This window comes from Artemia franciscana, chromosome 2, assembly GCF_032884065.1.
Source record: "Artemia franciscana chromosome 2, ASM3288406v1, whole genome shotgun sequence".
Classification (NCBI taxonomy): domain Eukaryota; kingdom Metazoa; phylum Arthropoda; class Branchiopoda; order Anostraca; family Artemiidae; genus Artemia; species Artemia franciscana.
The window spans coordinates 6430245-6451942 of NC_088864.1; the positions used below are offsets into that span (position 1 = coordinate 6430245).

General features: G+C 33.5%; 1 protein-coding gene across 6 annotated transcripts; it reads right to left on the reverse strand.

Moving 5' to 3' along the window:
- Positions 1-1552: 1552 nt before the first annotated feature.
- On the reverse strand, positions 1553-21693 carry LOC136036644 (zinc finger protein OZF-like). Of its 6 annotated transcripts, none has more exons than XM_065718945.1 (5): positions 21595-21693; positions 12463-12630; positions 9146-9316; positions 3244-4718; positions 1553-2815 (listed from the first exon to the last, which is right to left on the reverse strand). In XM_065718945.1, exons 2-4 carry the CDS (start codon positions 12503-12505, stop codon positions 3550-3552), a joined length of 1383 nt encoding a protein of 460 aa, XP_065575017.1. In that variant the 5' UTR covers positions 12506-12630; positions 21595-21693; the 3' UTR covers positions 1553-2815; positions 3244-3549. The 6 variants fall into 6 exon arrangements, with proteins under 6 accessions (XP_065575017.1, XP_065575023.1, XP_065575028.1 ...); XM_065718951.1 differs by having other exon boundaries at positions 12463-12622; positions 21595-21682; XM_065718956.1 differs by lacking the exon at positions 21595-21693 and adding an exon at positions 21489-21593 and having other exon boundaries at positions 12463-12622.
- Between the last annotated feature and the right edge of the window lie 5 nt (positions 21694-21698).

Genomic DNA, 21698 nt, shown 5'->3' on the forward strand with positions numbered 1-21698 from the left:
ATACAGGGAAATATTTACTACCATTAACCAAGAGAAGACAAATAACCTAGACTAAAAACCCTTCCTTGACATATTTTTAGTTTTGATAAAATTTGATATACTTAATTGATTTTGGTATTATTCGATACAAAATACAGAAGTACCAAGTCAAAATTTAGTAAAATAACGCCAAAAATCGCAAAATGTCATTCGAGACCTATGTTTATAAAACTTAGAGATCTATGTTCCGAGAAACGTACAAGAAATACAGAATTCTGTTAACTCAGTGTAAGCGAGAAAACTGAATATATGAGCATTTTCCATTTTTAAATGAAATAAGCTAAAGGACCATTGTTTAATTTTTTTTTATTTTTCTGCTTAAAAATTAAGATCCTAGATTGGAATTAAATTTTAGAAAACAATTTCAAAATTTCGGAGTTTCTGAAAAACAGTAGTTTTCCTGAAAATACCCTGCTCCTCATCAAGCAAATTAAATAAAAAAAACAATTTTTTTTAGCTGAAAGTAAGGAGCGACATTAAAACTTAAAACGAACAGAAATTACTCCGTATATAAAATGGTTTGTCCCCTCCGCAATGCCTCGCTCTTTACGCTAAAGCTTTTAATTGTTTTAAAAAGCAGAATTGTGGCAAAGAGTCAAGTTTTAATTGTTTTAAAAAGTAGAATTGTGACAAAGAATCAAACTTTAGCGTAAAGAGCGAGGGATTGCGGAGGGGACAAACCATTTTATATACGGAGTAATTTCTGTTCGTTTTAAGTTTTAATGTCGCTCCTTACTTTCAGCTAAAAAAAAATAGTTTTTTTTTTATTTAATTTCTGAACGTTTTTGAATTAATGCATGTTTGGTTTTGGCTCTCCGCACATAAATTATTAAAATGAAATTTGTATATTAATTCTTTTTTTGGCTAAATGGCTTTCTCTTAGTTTTGATCAGACGATTTTGAGAAATAAGGGGTGGAGAAGGAGGCCTAGTTGCCCTCAAATTTTTCGGTTGCTTAAAAAGGCAACTAGAACTTTTAATTTTTAACGAACGTTTTTATTAGTAAAATTATACGTAACTTATAAATTAGCAACTTACGTAACAAACTTTCATAATCTTATATTTTTATTATGTATACAAGGGGGTTTGTATCCTCTTTAATACCTCGCTCTTTACACTAAGTCTTAAGTTTTGTCCCAATTCTTTAAGAATGACCCCTGAGTCAGAAAGGCCGTAGAATAAATAGTTGAAATTACTAAAAATACTTCAGCATAAAGAGCGAGGTATTTATCTCCTCCTAAATACCTCGCTCTTTATGCTAAAGTATTATTAGAACCCCTCATATGCGTTATAATCTCTGTTCGTTTTAAGTTTCAATGCTACTCCTTCCTTTCATTTGAAAAAACGTTTTCATGTTTATTTTTCATTGTTTTCTTATAGTAATGCTAGAAAATCATGCGCCCTTTTCCTTGAATTTTTCTTCCCCCATGACAGATTCCTCCAAGTAAAGATCCTCCAACATAGCCCCCTCCCCTCAGCCCCACCCCCCAAACAAAATAAAATCCCCCTGAAAACGTCTGTACACTTCCCAATAACCATTACTATATGTAAACACTGGTCAAAGTTTGTAACTTGCAGCCCCTCCCCCAGGGATTGTGGGGGAGTAAATCATCCCCAAATACATAGTTATTATGGTTTTCGATTACGCTGAACAAAATGGCTATCTCAAAATTTTGATCCGTTGACATTGGGGAAAAAATGAGCGTGGGAGGGGGCCTAAATGCCCTCCAATTTATTTGGTCACTTAAAAAGGGCACTAGAACTTTTCATTTCCGTTAGAATGAGCCCTCTTGCGACATTCTAGGACCACTTGGTCAATACGATGACCCCTGGGGAAAAAAAAAACCAAATAAACACGCACCCATGATTTGTCTTCTGGCAAAAAATACAAAATTCCACATTTTTGTAGATAGGAGCTTGAAACTTCTATAGTAGGGTTCTCTGATACGCTGAATCTGATGGTGTGACTTTCGTTAAGATTATATGACTTTTAGGGGGTGTTTCCCCCTATTTTCTTAAATAAGGCAAATTTTCTCAGGCTCGTAACTTTTGATGGGTGAGACTAAACTTGATGAAACTTATATATTTAAAATCAGCATTAAAATGCGATTCTTTTGGTGTAGCTATTGATATCAAAATTCAATTTTTTAGAGTTTTGGTTACTATTGAGCCGGGTCGCTCCTTACTACAGTTCGTTACCACAAACTGTTTGATACCCTCGAACACACAGGTACCTTGATCAACCATTTTATTCAGAGTCCTAAAGTATTGCATATAGTTGTAGCTGTTTATTTGTTGGAACAAATGGATTTATTGACCGGAGTTTTGTACTGTCGTCTAAATCAAACAATTAAAATAAACTATAATATTGAAGATTAAGCTTCATTACAATCAAATATGCATCCCTGTCTTTTTGTCTTCATTAAGGTCTCCTTTATCCTGCAATTATAAATTAGGTATCAAAATGGACTAAAATCTAATGCAGATCCAGTCTAGGTATCCATGTCAAGTTTAATGGTGATAAAATAGAAGACAAATTTTGCCTTGTAAAATGCATCCTTCAGTGTTTTGGTAAAACAAAACGTCATGCGAATTCTTCCGGTATACATACTTGGGCATTGCTATTCTTCGGTGCTTGAAAATTCCCGAATAATATTCTAAGTTAAAACCCAGAAGCGGAAAAGAAAAGATTCAGAAGAATAGATAAAGTGCTTCTTCATTCCAGATGCTATCATAAATGTTTAACCACAGAGCTTATTAACTTTTCTTTCGCCTAACTTTTTTTGAAACTGCATGTTTTGGACGGATTTAGGCATTAAACCCCCTCCAGGGCGGCAAGAAAACCTAGAAAAGATCCCCCCTCCCCTGCCGTGACTGGTTGGTCTCCAATCACTTTTGACATATAAACAGGACTAGAACTCTCAATATATGACGGAACGAGCACCCTTTAAAGTTTTTACGACCACGAGGTGGAGATATGGACGAGGAAGGCTCAGTCACCCTCCTCTTTGAAATAAATTGTCCTCACTTTGGGTTTTAATGTTACTCTTTACTGTCATATTAACAGCGTGGACCAGAATTCCCAAAAATAAAGAGGGATTTAAGATGAGTTTCACATATTTTCCGAGTGGGTCATAATTTCCACAGGGGCGTTTGGTGGGTTGGGGTGGGTGTGGGGGTGTTGGGGGGGGGAGTGGTGGTAAACGTCGGTTCCAGCACTGAGCATACTTAAAACATGCAATGAGTGTTTGTTTGAACACAAACTGAAATTACAAACTTATAATAACCTCAGATTTGCACGACCTTTCACAACTATTGGATATTTTCTTTATCTATGTGTTGATAAATTGAATTACTGGGGGGGGGGGGTCTTTTTTCCAAACTAGTCATTTGAAAGAAGTTCTTTGGTGCTGAAATTAGTTCCAACTAGAAGTGCAACTTTTTCACATTCTTGACTCTATGGTGTATTAGTAGATTATGCTCTATGCTGAATTTATGTATATACGTCAAGCTAGGATGGTTTTTCTCCAGCATGCGTTCTTTGGTGCTTTAATAAATTACATCTAGAAGTGAAACTTTTTTCACATGTTTGACACCCGAAAGGTTTCTCTCCAGTATGCGTTCTTTGGTGCTTAGATAAATTGCTACTATTGGAGAAGCTTTTCTCACAAGTTTGACATACGAAAGGTTTCTCTCCTGTGTGAATTCTTTGGTGTCTAGCTAGCTCAAAACCAGAAGTGAAACATTTTTCACATTCTTGACACTTGAAAAGTTTCTCTCCAGTATGCGTTCTTCGGTGCTTAGAGAAATTGCTGCTATTGGAGAAGCTTTTCTCACAGACCTGACACACGAAAGGTTTCTCTCCCGTATGACTTCTTTGGTGGCTAGATAAATCAGATTTAGAAATGAATTTCTTTTCACATACTTGGCACTCGAAAGGTTTCTCTCCTGTATGATATTTAAGGTGTTTAGATAAATATGAACTAGAAATAAAACTTTTTTCACATACTTGGCACTTGAAATGTTTCTCTCCCGCATGAGTTGTTTGGTGTCTGGATAAATCAGAACTAGATGTGAATCTTTTTTGACACGTTTGACACCCAAAAGGTTTCTCTCCCGTGTGAGTTCGTAGGTGTTTAGATAAATGAGAACTAGAAATAAATTTTTTTTCACATACTTGACACTCAAAAGGCTTCTCCCCAGTGTGTATTTTTTGGTGCTGAAGTAGATTTCCTCTAGAGGTGAAGCTTTTCTTACATAGTTGACAGGAAAAAGGTTTCTCTCCCGTATGAGTTCTATGGTGACCTGATAAATGATGCTCAAGACTAAATTTTTTTGTACATACATCACACTCGAATGGTTTCTCTCTAGTATAAGTTGTTCGGTGTTCAGATAAATGAGAACTAGAGGTGAAGTTATTTTCACATACTTGACACTCAAATGTTTTTTGTTCAGGATGTGTTCGTTGGTACTGAGATGTATTTGGCAAATACAAGTTTTCATGGGCACTACTTTCATCAAACTGATTCATGTTGGAAGTCAGTTGGAGGTAAGGCTGTGCTCCATGCTCACAATCGGTATTTATTTCGTGTTTAGTACACCGAGTGGTTAAACCAGGCACAAGTATTTCATTATCTTGTCTGGGAAGATTATTTTCAAACAATGATGCCACAGCAGTATCTAGGATAAAATAAAACCAGTGAAACTCAATAAATACTTCTGAGATTTTATTAGCAAAATTATGCTTGAAATAAGATTAACATTTATAGTATATTCTAAATTATCCTTGAGCAAAAAGTTTATCCAGGTGATTTAAGTTGTTTTAAAGTAAAATCAAATTTGTTTAAATCTATGGTAGTTAAAGCCTCGTTTTCTAAAGATCTTGGAATAAGATTGCCAGAATGTCACCTGATTTATTATTTACAGTAGAGATACTTAAAGTTGAAATATAAAGGTGCAAGTTACTTTGTTTCTATTGTTGCGTCACAGAAAAATTACTGATTTCTCCAAGTTGCAATTAATTTTGCAATAAAAATATCTGAACTGATAATTTTTTTATAAACACATCAAACAAATTTTCAGTAAAAAAAATTGTTGTCCATTTTGGGCAAATAAATACTATGAATAATTAAATAAACTAATTTAAATGACCATAAATTCAACCAAAGTAGAAATAAGCAACTGTCAACTTGACCTTAAATTATGGCTAATAAATTCGTCAATACTGGGTTCCCATTTTTTATAAAATAAAAAACACGAACCGTACAAATGACGTACCTTTTTAGATTCAATTGTTCAATTGGGATAAGAAAAACAGCTAGTTTGTCCGCTACTCTGACAAAATAAAGTCACCTTCCACTACACGCATGATTTATCAAAATATGGGAAAAAGCTACACAGAGGCATTTAACATGAAAACCTATTTTTCTTTATATAAGGTATCACGAACTTTTACTTTCATATATACCTAACACACCCAGAAACAGTTTGTTTACTTAAAGCCAAAATTGAAAAACAGTTTAGGGACTTGGGGGGAATATTCACTAAATTCTTTTGCACTCAAATTTAATTAAAACTGATCTAAAAGAATATTTTACTAAACCAATTTATAATAGTAGCTTATTGAACCAGTTACAAAAAGGGCTTTGAGTCTAGCAGCCAAAACAGCAAGATTAGCTTTGAAAAAAAGTACGAAGAGGTCATATGGCACTTGTGACGAGATTGGAAGAGTCAACAGCCAAGGGCTCATATAGCATAATCTCTAGCAAAGTCGTAAGAATCAATAAATTGATTTAAAAGGAAAATCAGTGGCTTAATGCCGGTCGGGATTTAAAATAAGAGCTCTGGGAGACGAGGTCCTTCTAAATATCAAAATTCAGTATGATCCGATCACCCATTCATAAATTACAAATATCTCATTTTTTCCTCTCCCTTCAGCCCCCAAGATGGTCGAATCGGGGAAAACGACTGTTACCAAGTCAATTTGCGCAGGTCCCTGACACGCCTAGCAATTCCATCGTCCTAGCATTTCCAGATGCACCGAACTCGCCAAAGCACTGAACCCCACTAACTCCTCCAAAGAGAGCGGAACCAGGTCGGTTACGCCAATTAAGTATCTACAATATGTGCTTATTCTTCCCACCAAGTTTCATCCCGATCTCTCCACTCTAAGTGTTTCCCAAGATTTTCGGTTTCACCTCCAACTCTCCCCCCGCAATGTCAACATAACTGGTCGGGATTTAAAATAAGAGCTCTGATACTTGTGCTCCTTCTGAATATCAAATTTCACTATGATCCGATAATCAATTCGTAAGTTATAAATACCACATTTTTTCCTCTCCCTTCAGCCACCCTAGATGATCGATTCGAGGAAAATGACCGTTATCAAGTTAATTTGAGCAGGTCCCTGACACGCCTACCAATTTTCATCGTCCTAACACGTCCAGAAGCACCTAAGTCACCAAAGCACTGGACCCCCCTAAAGAGAGCGAATCCAGTCCGTTTACGTCAGTCATGTATCTGTAACATGTGCTTATTCTTCCCACCACGTTTCATCCCGATCTCTTCAATCTAAGCGTTTTCCAACATTTCAAGTTTCCCCTCCAACTCACCCAATGTCACCAGAACTGGTTGTAATTTAAAATAAGAGCTCTGAAACATGTGTTCCGTCTAAACATCAAATTTCATTAAGATTCGGTCACCCGATCGCAAGTTAAAGATACCTCTAATTTTTCTAATTCTTCTGAGCTAACACCCCCCCAACTCCCCCTAAGAGAGCGGATTCAGTCCGACTATGTCAAACCCAAATCTAGAACTGGAGCTTATTCTTCTCACCAAGTTTCATCCCCATCTCTCTACTCTAAGCATTTTCAAAGATTTCCCGTTTTCCCCCTCCAATGTCACCAGATACGGTCAGGATTTAAAATAAGAGCTTTGGGACACAAGGTTCTTCTGAATATCAAATTTCAGTAAAATCCAGTCCCCCATTGGTTGGTTAAAGACACATGATTCTTTTCAATTTTTTCTCTCCCTCCAGCCTCCCAGTTGGTCGAATCGGAGAAACGACTGTTATCAAGTCAATTTGTGCAGGTCCCTGACACGACTACCAGTTTTCAGGCCAAAGCCCTGGAAATCCCTCAAACTCTCCCAAAAGAGAACGGATCTGAGGGGGAATCCCCCTAGACATACCTTCACTTTTTACACGATTAGTTCTTGTTCAGTTTGATTGAACTACTTTGAGTTTGAACTACTAATGAGTAACTCTTAGTTTGAACTACTAATGAGTAACTCTTATTTCTCAATCAAATTTCTTTTCTTCATTTCTGAGATTTTTAGGCTTAAACAGACATGTGGTTCACTGCATGAGATACATTTGGGTTCTGCATCACATGGTGAGTGCTTGGTACTGGTGTGAGGTCAGGAACATAGAGCACACCTGGGACCACTTCTAAAGCTTTCAATAATGTGGTTGAAGCTTTCGCACTTAAAGCACCTTCGCGGGACCTGGTTGTACTTGATCACTCTGAAGACGTTGTATTCTAATTTGATTACTCTAGGAATTCCCAAGTTCAATGACTGTCTATTCTTGAAAGTCACTTGGGAAGTTTCGGTTCTGCTAAAACGTAAGGCTTCCTGCATAAGGTTGCTGAAATATTTCAGCTTGCTGGTTAAACAGAATTTGGTCCACGACACAATCAGATCACAACCTTTTACGTCTAATTCCTGTATACGTTGTGCTAAAACGTAAGGCTTCCTTTATGAGGTCTGGGTTGTGTATTGCCAGCAAACTAGCACTGATGTCCGTAGAGAGACCTCGTATAACACCAAATTGTTTTTCTTCTCTAAGTTTACATTTGATATTGTTTGGGCTACCATTGGGTAATTTTGTGGAGTGAGCGGTAGGGGCCTCCTTGCAAAAAGCTTTAGCTTCAACAATGTCAGAATATTTGACTTGTAGCTTGTTATTTCTTAAACTGCTTGACCCCTTGCATCCCATCTTCGATTTGCAGTTGACTAAATTTATGCCTTGACCGGGAGTGCAATTCGTTGTTGGAGCAAATCATCCTAAGCTTCCAATGTTATCCCCAGATTTCTCCAGGGACCCATTAAGAGCTCGGTCTACTCTGGGTGAGCTTACAGAGTCACAACATTGACCCTCGTTCTTAACTAAACAACCAGTGATACATCATCATCATAAGTAGGACTGGACATCATTCAATCATTGCGGGTAATTTTATCAAAATAAAACAACCCTGCGATTTCCTTTTGTGATCTGTGACTATTGTCTGACAAAGGAAGCAAAACACCCTGCAAGTTTTTGTGAAAAAGCTCTTGATAATGACACTCTTTAGAGTAGATATATAAAATATAATGTCAAAATTGCATTTTACTGGGGAACCAACAAGACATTTTTCTTTATTTAAGCAGCAGATTTTCTAGTTGGATAAACAAATTTTTGAATCTGATGTTCAAAACAAGCAAATCCAGTATTTTGTTTAATATATTACTTTATCAGGCAGTTTGAATGCCAGCTTAGTAATCTATATTCGACTATAGACTTTATTGATTTTGAAAAAAATAAGCTACCTTAATATAGCCACAAGCTACAGTAAACAAGCTACGACCATTGCTACACAACCATTTACATTTTACTGACTCGCCAGAAACGCGAAAAGTAATTATACTCTCTCAAACGACACAACAATGTTGAACTTGCCATATTTATTTCACTATAAAAGCAAAGGCGACAAGTGACGACAATGCAGGGGGTTGATTTTGCATAGTCTGGAGAACTATTTAACTTTTTCCACATTTTTCCATTCCAATTCCTTCTAGGGAAACTGTCTTGAACTTCTGCAAAAAATTTCAGCTTGCTGGTTAAACAGAATTTGGTCCACGACATAATCAGATCACAACCTTTTACGTCTAGTTCCTTCCAGTCCCTTGATTCTTTTATAAATTGAGTACAGGTAATCATCAGTAAATATAAATAAAGAGTAACAAAAAACTCAAGGAATCTTTCAATCTCAAGTTGCATTAAGAATAGCTTACTAAGATTTTGGTGTCCAAAGGGACAGAAATAAAGCTAAAGATATTTGAAAATATACCATTGTCATTTCTAAAATCTAACTCCAGTTTGAAAGGGTCAAAATCAGGCTCAAGTTTCATAGATGTGCATTGACGAATAGAGAATAGATTATCTTCATCTCCAGATACTGAAATAGGTGGGGAAAATCCAAAATCATATTTAGTGTCACTTGTGAATGGGTCCTCGACTTCTGAAAAAAAAAGAAGCGAAATTCCATAAGCATAATCAGGAAAAGCACAAAGGCCCAGTTTTACGGGTTTTCAGAATCAAATGCAGCTTTTAGATGACACTTAAGATATGTTTAAGAAATTAGAAACCAAAGCTACATTTAGAAAATAAGGAGATGTTTTGAAATAAAATTGACAAACTATATACATATATATATATATATATATATATATATATATATATATATATATATATATATATATATATATATATATATATATATATATATATATATATATATATATATATATATATATATATGAATTAAAAATATATATTTTTAATTAAAAATGGAATAGTTGTGGCAAAAGTGAAGTCATGGCCAATTGTAGAAAAAGCCAAGATAGATTGTCCAATTAAGTGGGCAACAAGATAAGGTTAATTTTACCCCTGTCATTGCTGTTGTCACCGTCTCCCACTTATGCTAAATCTCTCATGCCTATTACTAGACAATGCCGAAGTAGAGTCAACCTTGTTGGAGGGTCTCCCCGGGGAATACCCGCTGATTGACAGCAGTATACTTGAAAATTTTCAACTATACTTGAAAATCTTCCTCTCACGCATGTCACTCCAGAATACCGAACTAGAGTTAACCTGTTGAGGTTCTACCCTGACTTTTTTCACAAATAAGAGAAAATTTTCACTTATAAGTGAAAATTTTCAGATATAAGTAAAAATTTTCTCTTATAAGTGAAATGCATGTCACTCCACAATCCTGAACTAGAGTCACCCTGTTGAGGTTCTCTCATGCTAATTCACGCTGGGGGATTCAAGTAGCAATTATATTGACTAGTCGCAAATATATTTGCTAGTTGCACATATATTTGCAACTAGTCACGGCTTGAAGGCATCCGTGCTATAAGCGTTGAATATGGGCATGAGAAAGGACTAGATTTTTGGTATATGTTTAGAATTTGATTACCGCCAGAGAAATAGTCTAACCATTCAACGACTTTAAGCCTCCACGCTTTAAGCGGTGGGCAAAGGCTGGATGGGATGACGGTTATATGACATATATATATATACATATATATATATATATATATATATATATATATATATATATATATATACATATATATATATATATATATATATATATATATATATATATATATATATATATATATATATTTATATATATATATATATTAATATAATATATATATATATATATATATATATATATATATATATATATAAAAAATATATATATATATATATATATATATATATATATATATATATATATATATATATATATATATATAATTTTATTTTAAAACATCTCCTTATTTTTTAATATATTTTTTTATGGTAACAAAGTGTAAGTAAGGAGCGATCAGACTCAATAGTATTGAAAACTCAAAAAAACGGAATTTCATGTAAATATATAAACCACAAAAATTAGATTTTTATGCTGATTCGAAGTATACAAGTTTCATCCAAGTTTCATTTAATTTCGAGGTTTCAAGCTCATATCTACATCAGTGTGGAATCTTGCATTTTTTGCCAGAAGAAAGATCATGGATGCGAGTTTTTTTTCAGAAGTGACGGTATTGACCCAGTGGTCCTAGAATGTCGCGAAATAAAAGTATTTTTAGTAATTTCAAAAGAGCTATTTATTCTAATTAAGTGGTTTTTGGGATTCAGGGGGTTTTCTTAAAGCTTGGAAGATTATTTGACTTTATTTCTGCTCATTTTTAGCTTAATAGAGCTCTTTACTTTTCTTTGAAAAACCTGTTTTGTGGAAAAAGCTTTTCAAATCAATATCAACAAAAAACAAACTTCAAATTTTAAATCAATATCAACAAAAAAAAAACAGAAATTAATGAATTACTTTTTACCCAAAATAATTTTTTTAAAGCCAAGTAAACAGTCAAATTCAACAAAAATTGACTACAAATCGAAAATTATTAAGACTTCAAGGAATAAATACTACAAATCGGAAATTATTAAGACTTCAAGGAATAAATATCAGTATATGTATATTCAACTGTCAATCCATGTTCAATTCTTATTTTGTTCAAACCAGCTCAAACAGTGATTGTTTTCAGTGAAGTGCAAATTATGTTCTGGCCTTCAGAATATATGGGGGCGACACCCAATCCTATTACAGTTGCTGATCGTTTTGGGTTAGACATGATTATTTACAATAATTTATGTTCATTTGGGTTTTTATTTATGGATTGTTAACTTTTGGTAATTTTACACTTGGACAATTATTTTTTATTATTTATGCTTCTTAGAAGCTCTTTATGCTTCTTTGAAAATAAATTTGAAAGGTTTTCAAACTATTATATCAAAAGAAAAACATTAGACTGAATCATTGTCACTAAACAACGCTAGGTACACCTAAAATTAACTGTGACATCTTAGTCTCAAAATTAAAAACTTTTTCCTTTCTTGAAAAGTATCCATGGTTGAAGTATCCTCAGTATTCTAAAGTTAGTATTCTAAAGTTAGTTTTCTAAAGTTAGCATTCTAAAGTTAGTATTCTAAAGTGAAATAGCAATAAATTTTTCCACACGTCAGTTTTCTAAAGATAAGTAAAGATCTACATTAAATCAGTAAAGAACAGAAACAAAGTAAATGATAACTGAAGAATGAAACATGCATAAAAATATATCAAAAAGATACTAAAACCTAAAATAAACAGAAATCCCAATAAATTATCAAATCAACGAAAGCGAAATTTGTAATTTACTGAAAGTAAAATACATTTTATTCCCTTTGCTCTTCTTAACTTATTAAACTCCAAATCGGTAAGACTTTCAGCACCAAATACTACTATACTTTAAGCTAAGGTCTACATTCATTAGTTCTTTTTGGTAGTTATTATTGTTATGACAGTGACAACAATCATTATTTTTCAGTAATTGCAATTATTTTTGTTAATTTTATGACAAATAGAAACATATAGCTCAAAATAAAGCTCAATTTCTAACTTTTAAACCTCAAAAAGACAATAAACTCCCTAAAAAGTAAACTCCCATTTTAAACTTCACTTTCTTTTAGAGAATTTCATGATTCCTAGTTTTCTTACGTGTTTTTTCATGCAAGTTTAGAACACATACAATAACAAAATTCCCCTTATCACTCAATTACCTTCCTTAACAGGAAAATGATCAGACAGTTCGGTTTGGTCCATTATTCAGCAATCAACACAAATCTACAGGTGGCTTTCTTGATTGAAGTTCCCTTCTCTGGCGAACTAAATTTTCAGAGGCTAAGACACTGAAACATACTCTTGAATGAAGACCAAGACCTAGAAGACTGGACATTCTTACTGATTAGAAAATATTTAAAACACATTTAAGAGATTTCAAATAAAAATTGAACTTCGAAAATTTTCAACTGTAAAAGACAATTAAATTGTCAGAAAGACTAATTGAATTAACTGGTAACATAAGTAAGCACCAACTTCATAGGTACAAAAAATTAAAACTAATATATACAATAAAATTAATAGTAAATAATACAGTAAAATATCATAAAACAAGAGAACTAAAACTATTGTTATTATTTTAATAGTTGACAATTTTAGCTAACTTTATCTGTTTTATTACTAATTTTTTTTCTTGTTTTATTGTAAGTCTAGATTTATAAATTTTTATATTTCTGAAGACATCATTTGATTTACGTCCAAATATTTAATTTGTTTCGTTTTAGTTGAGCATGTTTATTACTTCATCTTTTGATTCTAACCATTACTGTTTCAATTATGAACATTTATTCATACTATTGTCATTTTGAAAACCTGTAAGCATATAGGCCTAGTATTTCATGATTATTTCACTACAAAATTTACTTAAAATTTCATACTATTAAACAATACTGAGACATAGAAAATATCCCATATTACCATTGCTTGCAGTGAGGCAATGATAAAAATCTTCATTATTAATTTTAATAACATTAAGTGCAAACATAAATTAGTTTAGACTTCAAGAATATTTCAAACTGAATCAAAAGATACTAGGTACATTCAGGTTCTAAAATTAGCGTAAGAGCGTTGTCTCAGGAACACCAAGTGAAATTAATAAGACTTTCAGGCAATATTGCTGCAAATCTAAAGACATTACAAACATTTACCCCATCAAAACAATCATAATAAACATAGAAATATGCCTGATATTGACAGGTTGTAAAAGATATGCAATAAAAATGAACAGAAATTAATTAAACCTTTTTCAAAAATTAAATATTTCAGAGAAATTGAAGAACCATGTAAAAGCCTAAGACAGACAGTAATACAATTCTAGAATAATTAAAACTCAAAACAACCAGCAATTGTTAAAAATGAGTATGTGAAACCCGAAAACCAACACCAACTAAAATGAATGAACGCTCTTGAAATTAATCTGGTCCTATATTACACAGTTGGTTGATTTTTATTATTTCCCTCCAGTCATCTTTGCAATCATAAGGTTTTTTTGTATCAGTGTTTGACAAACTTAAATGATGCAACAGCGTTTAGAAAGTTTAAGACAGGGCAGCAGCCCTCATCCTATTTCCTGCAATTTTTCTCTGTTTCCAGTTTGAATTTGCTGTTTATTTAATTTTTCAGGATAAATTTATTCCTGACACACCAAAAAAAAGAGCACTGAAAATTTCGTCTGTGTTTGCGTATCATGGATTTATACCATGTTTGATGATAGGATATTTTTTTTCTTGATATAGAGATGATAGTTATTAGTCTTAATTTTAACTGTATTTCTTTGATTTTTATTTGAGTTACAATTGTTTTTTATTTCTAAATTTAGGGAATGTTCTTGCACAGCTTTGAAACTTCATAAATTGCGATTGAGCAAAGTTGTGAGCTGAAAATATTTTTTTTTTATACTTTATTTTGGCAAACCATCTATTTGGTAAGGTTTTCCTTATATGGCACAAAAGATTTTTTGAGTAATGTTTACATTAACAGATTATTCAAATAGCTAAGGAACAAACTTACCTCTATAGTCAGAATTGCATCCCAAATCCTAATTTAAAATTTATTATCTGCAGAAATGAACTTTATGCCCACCTCTATACATACAATTCAAATTCAACCATTTAGGGTATATAGGGTATATTCCTATTTAGGGTACGTATTTACACATTAGGCGAGGGGGTAGAGTTCATTTCAAATGCAAATGAAAGTTGAACTTGCATTCAGGATGCAATTCTGACTATAGAGGGAAGCTTCCTCTTTAATGCCCACCTTATTGTGCAAATATATACCCTGATTGAGTAGCCAATGTATAGGATTGGGGATCAAAATTATTTCTGATAAAAATGAATGTTTAATTTTGATTCAGGATCTAATTCTGATTAAAGAGGTAAGTTTGTTTCTTACCTATCAGAACAATCCATGTATTGACACATTACCCAATTTCTTGAGGATATCAAATGTCAGAGCCCTCTAGAGGGAGAAGTAGCAGAGGTAGGTACTTCCAAATACCTTCTCAGGAAGTACTTTAGTCTGCAGAACCATCCCTGAAAGTTTTATTTTTGTAGCCTGACCACTTTCTGATTTAGCTTATCTAGAAGAATCTATGAGAAAGTTAGAGTGAAACCAGTGTTTGGTTTATTCTTTTACAGTAGCCTAATGTATCAGATTATGAAAAGTAATCTGGGATCTTGCTTTAATTCTATACTTCAGCTTTATTTTTAATTTTATGTTACATTATCTGAGTTTGTATTTCTAGTTAAAGGACTTGGTAAAATTCTACTTTAGCTACTTTTGACTATCTTGGAAAGGTGTTTGGTTATGAAAATGAATCTTTCAGGGATGGGTCTAAGGACTAAAGTATGTCTTGGAAAGGTATTTTTAAGTAACTACCTCCAATCCTCCCTCTATATAATGCATATTATTGCACATTATTGCTTGTTTCTGCTCACATTTCATCTCAAAGAGCATGGGTAACTGATATTAGTAAGCCAAAACACTGGTATTCCGAGGTCAAAAAGTTATGTGGCAGGAGTCTCGACCAGCTTAATTTCAACTTACCAGAGCCCCCTGATGTCACTGCAAATAGTCTAAATAAATTTATCGCTTCCATTTTCCAGACCCTTCCAGCATTGCCAATCCAATTATCAACAGAAGCCCCATCCCCCTTTTTCCTGACTGTTTCCCTGTCTAAGATTGAAAGAAGAATTGACAAACTAAGGAAGACAAGTGTTTGTCCTTTGGATATCCTGTTTCCTCTTATTAGAGCCTTTGGTGACTTCCTTTCTAAGCCCTTGTCTGTCCTGTTTAACGAAATTACTAAGTCTGGACAAATTCGAACAATTTGGAAACAGGGTTTCATTACCCCTTTGAAAAAGAAAAATGGAAAGCCTGGCTTTGAAGGCGTTCGACCTATTACTCTTACACCTATTTTTTCAAAATTGTATGAAGGATTCTTTGCAGATTTTCTAAAGGAAAAAATCCTACCTCTTACTGACCTGAAGCAATTCGGAAACCTAAAATCAACTTCTACTTCCCACTACCTCGTTTCTCTTATTGACCACATCGGGAAAATCCTCGAAAAGCCTAATTTGCTGGCTAAACTTAACTTCCATTGACATTCAGAAGGCCTTTGACCTTGTTAACCACAATATTTTCATTGAGAAACTAGTAAGCGAGTTCAATATCGATCCCTTACTGGTAAAATTGGTTGCCTCCTTTTTAACATATAGATTGCAGGTGGTTAAATACCAGAACCATTACTCAAATCCTCTCCCTATCTACAATAGCACACCCCAAGGAACTCTCCTCGGCCCCCTCCTTTTTTTTGTCATGATTAACAGCCTTGCGAAGGAAGTTCCTGACCATTGGAAATTTGTTGATGACCTAACGATTGTTGAAAGTTGCTTCAGAAATTTAATAAGCGACCCTATGAGTATCCTCAATGAAATTGGAAATAAAACTTGGGACTTAGATATGACAATAAACCCCTCTAAGTCCATGGTAATGCTGATTTGTTTCCTCAAATCCTCGCCCGTTTCTTAAAGTGGGATATCCACATTAAAGACATCTTCCATAAAGCTAATGCGTCTATTGCCCTCCTTAAGCTCCTAAATAAATATAGCGTCCCCCCTTCTCACTCCTTAAGGTTGTACACGTCTTTTGTCCGCCAGCATCTTGAATATACTTGTCCAGTTTGGCACCCTGACATCTCTTGTGAAGAATCAGACAAAATTGAGTCAATCCAAAAAAGAGCCTTGCAAATAATTTTCAAAGAAGGAAAGGTGCCTTACTCTCTGCTCCTAAAGAAAGCTAGTTTGGAAACCCTTGAGCGAAGGAGGTTGCCATTGTGCCTCCGTTTTTCAAAAAAATGCAATAACGAACCCTCGGACAGCAAGTATTTTCCCCAAACGTCACTCATCATCCAGATCACGACAGCCTTGAGCTGTTTCAGAGCATATCCCAGTTTTGTCCCCCATTCACTGCATTACTTTCAGATATGAAAAAACCTTTGTCCCCTTAATCACAAAAAAAAAATAAATAAAATATCCAACTAGTTTCTCCCCCTTTTTTTGGTGAGGTGCTGCCTAGGTCGTTGCACTAATTTGCTTGCGCCCCACTGTTTTGGCTTAGTTTCCCTTTTAATTCATATGTGTTGTTTGTGTGTTTTATGCTTTGTTCTTTTTTTGTGAGTTTTTGGACTTTTTTTAGTGCCCCTTTTAATTTGTAGATATATATTTATTTATTTCTTGTTCTTTTCTGTATTATTTGATTATTTTGTCCCCTTACTTTTTTTTCTGACTTGTATTTGTTCAAGTTTAGTTTGAGCAGTTTCTTTTTTGTTAGTGCTTTATTAGTGTTATTGATTTTTGCTTTGTTAGTCGACTCCAAAGTCCAAATTCGGCCCTTTGAGGGCTTGTGATAGAGATCTTTTTGAAATAAATATCTTATCTTATCCCATACTCTTAAATAGATTCTACTAAGTTTATCTGCTTCTTGTGCTAATGGGGCCTCTAGCTTCTGGCTACAAATTATTTACTCTTTTTTTCTTCGTTTTTTTTTAAATTCAAGAATTGAAGCATTCATTTTCTTTCATACTAAGTGGCACACTCGTACCTATGTGTAGGCACACTCACCCCCTCCCATGGTACCAGGAATAATACAGTTTCGCCTTACATGCCATATACCACTTGTTGTACATGATTTTTGAAGGTGGGCAAACTTTTTTTCTGATGTTTTTACTGGTTTATCTCTCAGTGCTTTAGAAACATTTAAAAGTATTTGAACTAGAATTTTTGAGTTGAGGAGGAGGGGGAAGTCAAAAACTTCCCATGATGTATTTCATCCTTTAAAGTTGATTCTGATGTTTTTACTGATCTATCTCTAAGCATTTGAAATTTTTGATTTGGGGTAGAGGGGGTATTTCAAAAACATCTTCCCATGACATAATTTGTCCTATGTGATATAGTTTATCTTCTACAGTTGATTCTGATGTTTTTACTGGTCTATCTCTAAGCGTTTGAAATATTTGAGTTGAGGTAGAAGGGAGATTTCAAAAACATCTTCCCATGACATAATTTGTCCTCTAAAGTTTATTCTGATGTTTTTACTGGTATATCTCTCAGCACTTTAGAAATATTCAAAAAGTATTTAATTTTATAATTTTTTTTCGTTGGAGGAGAACGGGGAAGTCAAAAACATCTTCCCATGACATAATTTTGTCCTCTAAAGTTCATTCTGATGTTTTTACTGTTATATCTCTCAGCACTTTAGAAATATTTAAAAAGTATTTAAACTAGAATTTTTGAGTTAGGGTAGAAGGGGGAATTCAAGAGCATCTTCCTATGTCATAATTTATCCTCTATAGTTGATTCTGATGTTTTTTCTGGTCTATCTCTAAGCATTTTAGAAATATATAAAAAGTATTTAAACAAGTATTTTAGAAATTTCTGAGTTGAAGGAGAATAGACAATTCAAAAACATTTTCCCTTAACATAATTTATCTTTTTAATTTTATGCAGAAGTTTTGGTTTTTCAACCTTTAAGTGCTTTAGATGTATGTAAAAGTAGTTTTATTGGAATTTTGAGACAGAAAAAAGAGGGGGGGGGGGATCAATTCAAAACATTTCCCCATGACATAACTCTTTCTTTGAGGTAATTCAAATTCTAAATTCTTATCTGAAGTTCTACTCTTTTCTAATTTCTTCCCTTGAGATAATTATTTCCAGAAGGTTCCTTAATTCAAGAGTGTAATTAGCTCTGGACAGGGGGGCAACTTCCCCTCCTAGGCCTTGATTTCCCCCCTTCCCCTTCCCAACCCTCCTTTACCCCCTAGCTGAAATTTATTTTCCTCAAAAATCTTGTCAAAATTAAGATAAATCTGATTAATTCAAGCATCAACAGAAACAGATTACTTTTTTTAGGACATGCTTACCTTTATAATACTATAAAGTACCTCTATATTACTTTTATGGTGCTAAATAGCATCTTTATGGTATCAAATGGCTTGTTTTTTTAGTTCTTTTTTTAGCTGTTTATTATCAGTCAGTAGTAAATGGATACAAAAAAAATATTAAAACTATATGAAAAAATTATAATATTTACTTAGGTAACACTGAAGAGCTAGGGATCTTCTGAGGTAAACATGCAAATAATGTAAAAGTTGTATGACTATATTCCTTATTTATTATAATTCAAAATTTGCTTGTCACTTTTCTAACAATAAACCAAATCCCCCTCCCCTTTGATGGTCCTACATCTAGCCCTATTCTCCAAGGAAAAATTTCAGTGAGAATGGAATTGTCCAGGGGAAATTTTCTGGAAGATGGAAGGGGAGGAGGGTAAGTGGAAAGAACTATCCATGGAGGAAATTTCTGTGGCAAAAGGTGATTTTCAATATGACAGGAGCCAGCTCTTCCAACATCACTGAACAAAATGATCAGAAATTATATAAGAAAATAACATAACAAGAAAAAACAATAAAACAAGTTTTTTTCAACTGAAACTAAGGAGTAACATTAAAAGTTAAAACAAACAGCAATTATTACATATATAAGGGGGGTTTCCCCTCCTCAATAACTTGTTCTTTAAACTAATATTTGACTTTTGACCTAATCTTTAAGACAAACAGCTGAAACACAAGGGTCATTTAAACAGAATAAAAAGCTTTTTAAAAGTACTGTACTAAAAGACTCTTATGAAGAGTAAGGTATAGAGGTTTGGGCAACCTCCCTTATAGGCATAATAATTTCTGTTTGTCTTAAGTTTTAATGTTGCTCCTTACTGTCAATGATAAAACTTTTTTATTTATTTAATTCATCACAAGAGGGGTGTAATTTACTATGGGGCAACTGCTCCCTCTGTCAAAAACCAGTTTGCCTACCCCCCCCCAGCTGAAATTTAGTTTCTTCCAAAATCTTGTCAAAACTTAGACAAACCTTCATAATTCAAGCATCAACAGGAACATATTAGTTTTTTTAGTACATATGTGCCTTTATACTTTAATAGTAGGCTACTAAATAGTACCTTAATGGAACCAAATGGCTTATTCTTTAGCTTTTTTCTGTCATTTTTACTTGACCTGGGAAAATTGGCAACAACATTGCCCTCCCCCCAAGGATTTTGTTAAAATTATGCCACTTCTTTGTTTTAGCTCTTATCAAATCCTACAACTAATTAAGAAAATTTAAATGACAGTCTAATCATTTACAAAAAAAATAACCAAGTGGTTTCATTACTTCCTGTCAAAAAACACATCTGTGTCTTCCAAATTTGCTGAAGAGGTTATGATTAGCTAAGAATATCCCTTTTGTGATATGTCAAACCAGGTTTATTCTATATCATGAGCAAATTTCAGCAAAGAATATAATTAGTTAAAGGGATGGTTATAAAACAGAAATAGAATTGTGGGATAGACTTTAATAAACAAGGTTATAAGCTGAAATTGTGAAAGGTAAGCACTGATGTATGATTATAATAGTAATATAGGATGAAACATGGGCAGAAATAATCAGTAATGTGAAATAATTTGCATTATATACCAGTGTAAGAAGAAGTGGAGATAGTTACTCCAAAATACCTTCCTAGGACATACTTTAGTCTGTAGGCCCATCCCTGAAAGTTTCATTTTCATAACATAACCCCTTTCCAAGATAGGCCTACCTGAAGTAGAATTTTAATAAGGACTTTGTTTTGGTATGTATGTGTAAAGAGATTACTCTTTAGTTATATTTTGTATAGGCTAGTGCCAAAGTGTAAATGAATATTTTTGACTGTATATTTAAGTGGATAATTATTACTAATTTGTATATATAAAGTTATGCATATATAAAATTTAAAGTAAACTTATGAGAATTGAACCTAAAACAGACCTTATCAGTCTCTAGACAGATTTGTAAGTTAAAATTTGGAATCTACTATGCATTATTTTCTGTAAAATTCTAGTTAATTGACTTCTTGCTATCTCAAAAAGGGTTTAGGTTAGGAAAATGAAACTTTCAGGGATGGGTCTACAGGCTAAAGTATGTCCCGGGAAGGTATTTTAAACTACCCACCTCCACTCCTTCTCCTTCTAGAGGGTCCTGAAATTTGTCTACATGACAGGTCTATACCTATTGAAATTTTGAAAAAACAACATTTTACCTTAATTTTCAGTTACTAGTTGCTTTTTCTCTGCCTTTAGTTCTGAAAATGCAATTCCTGTTATTTGAGTAGAATTTTGAGCCATATCAATGTTTTTTTTTCAAAATTTAGGAAATGTATTTGCATGTCCATAAAATCTTATAAAATGGAATTGAGCAAAGTTATAAAACTGAAAACAATTTTGTTGTACTTCAATTAAGCAGAAGATCTATTTTCCAAGGTTTCACTTTTATAACACACAAAGCCTATTTTTGAAGGTCATCAAAGGGCAGGGCCCTCTTGAGGGAGAAGGAGTAGAGATAGTTGCTTCAAAATACCTTCCCAGGACATACTTTAGTCTGTAGATTCATCCCTGAGAGTTTCATTTTCCTAACCTAAACCCTTTCTGAGATAGCAAGAAGTCAATTAACTAGAATTTTACCTTATTTTCTTCTTTTCCGTTTTTATAAGCTTGTCTCTCTCTCTAGAATTTTCTGACTTTTTGAGTAGGTCCATTGCAATATTCTTCAAATAGAAACAATCTAGGATAAGAGCTAGGCTATTAATCAAACATTCTAACCAGCATAAGATAATGCTTCTTTGACCTAGGCTCAGTCTTATCACTTCAAATCTTCCATAGCTTAAAATACTGTAAAAAAATAGCTTAAATATAGTAGGCTATTTACTTATTCAATCATTCAACAAGATTTCAAGTGACGTGTCAATTTTTCAAAATTTATTGCCCGGCAGCAGGAGCATGGTTCCCTCTCATGCCCAGACTGACAGCAGC

Coding starts and splice junctions, on each gene's coding strand:
- LOC136036644 (XM_065718945.1), bottom strand. CDS start 12,505: ATGGACCAAACCGAACTGTCTGATCATTTTCCTGTTAAGGAAG. Junction 9,317..12,462: donor TCATTTTCCTGTTAAGGAAG/GTAATTGAGTGA, acceptor TTTTTTTTTCAG/AAGTCGAGGACCCATTCACA. Junction 4,719..9,145: donor AGATTTTAGAAATGACAATG/GTATATTTTCAA, acceptor ATTTTATCCTAG/ATACTGCTGTGGCATCATTG.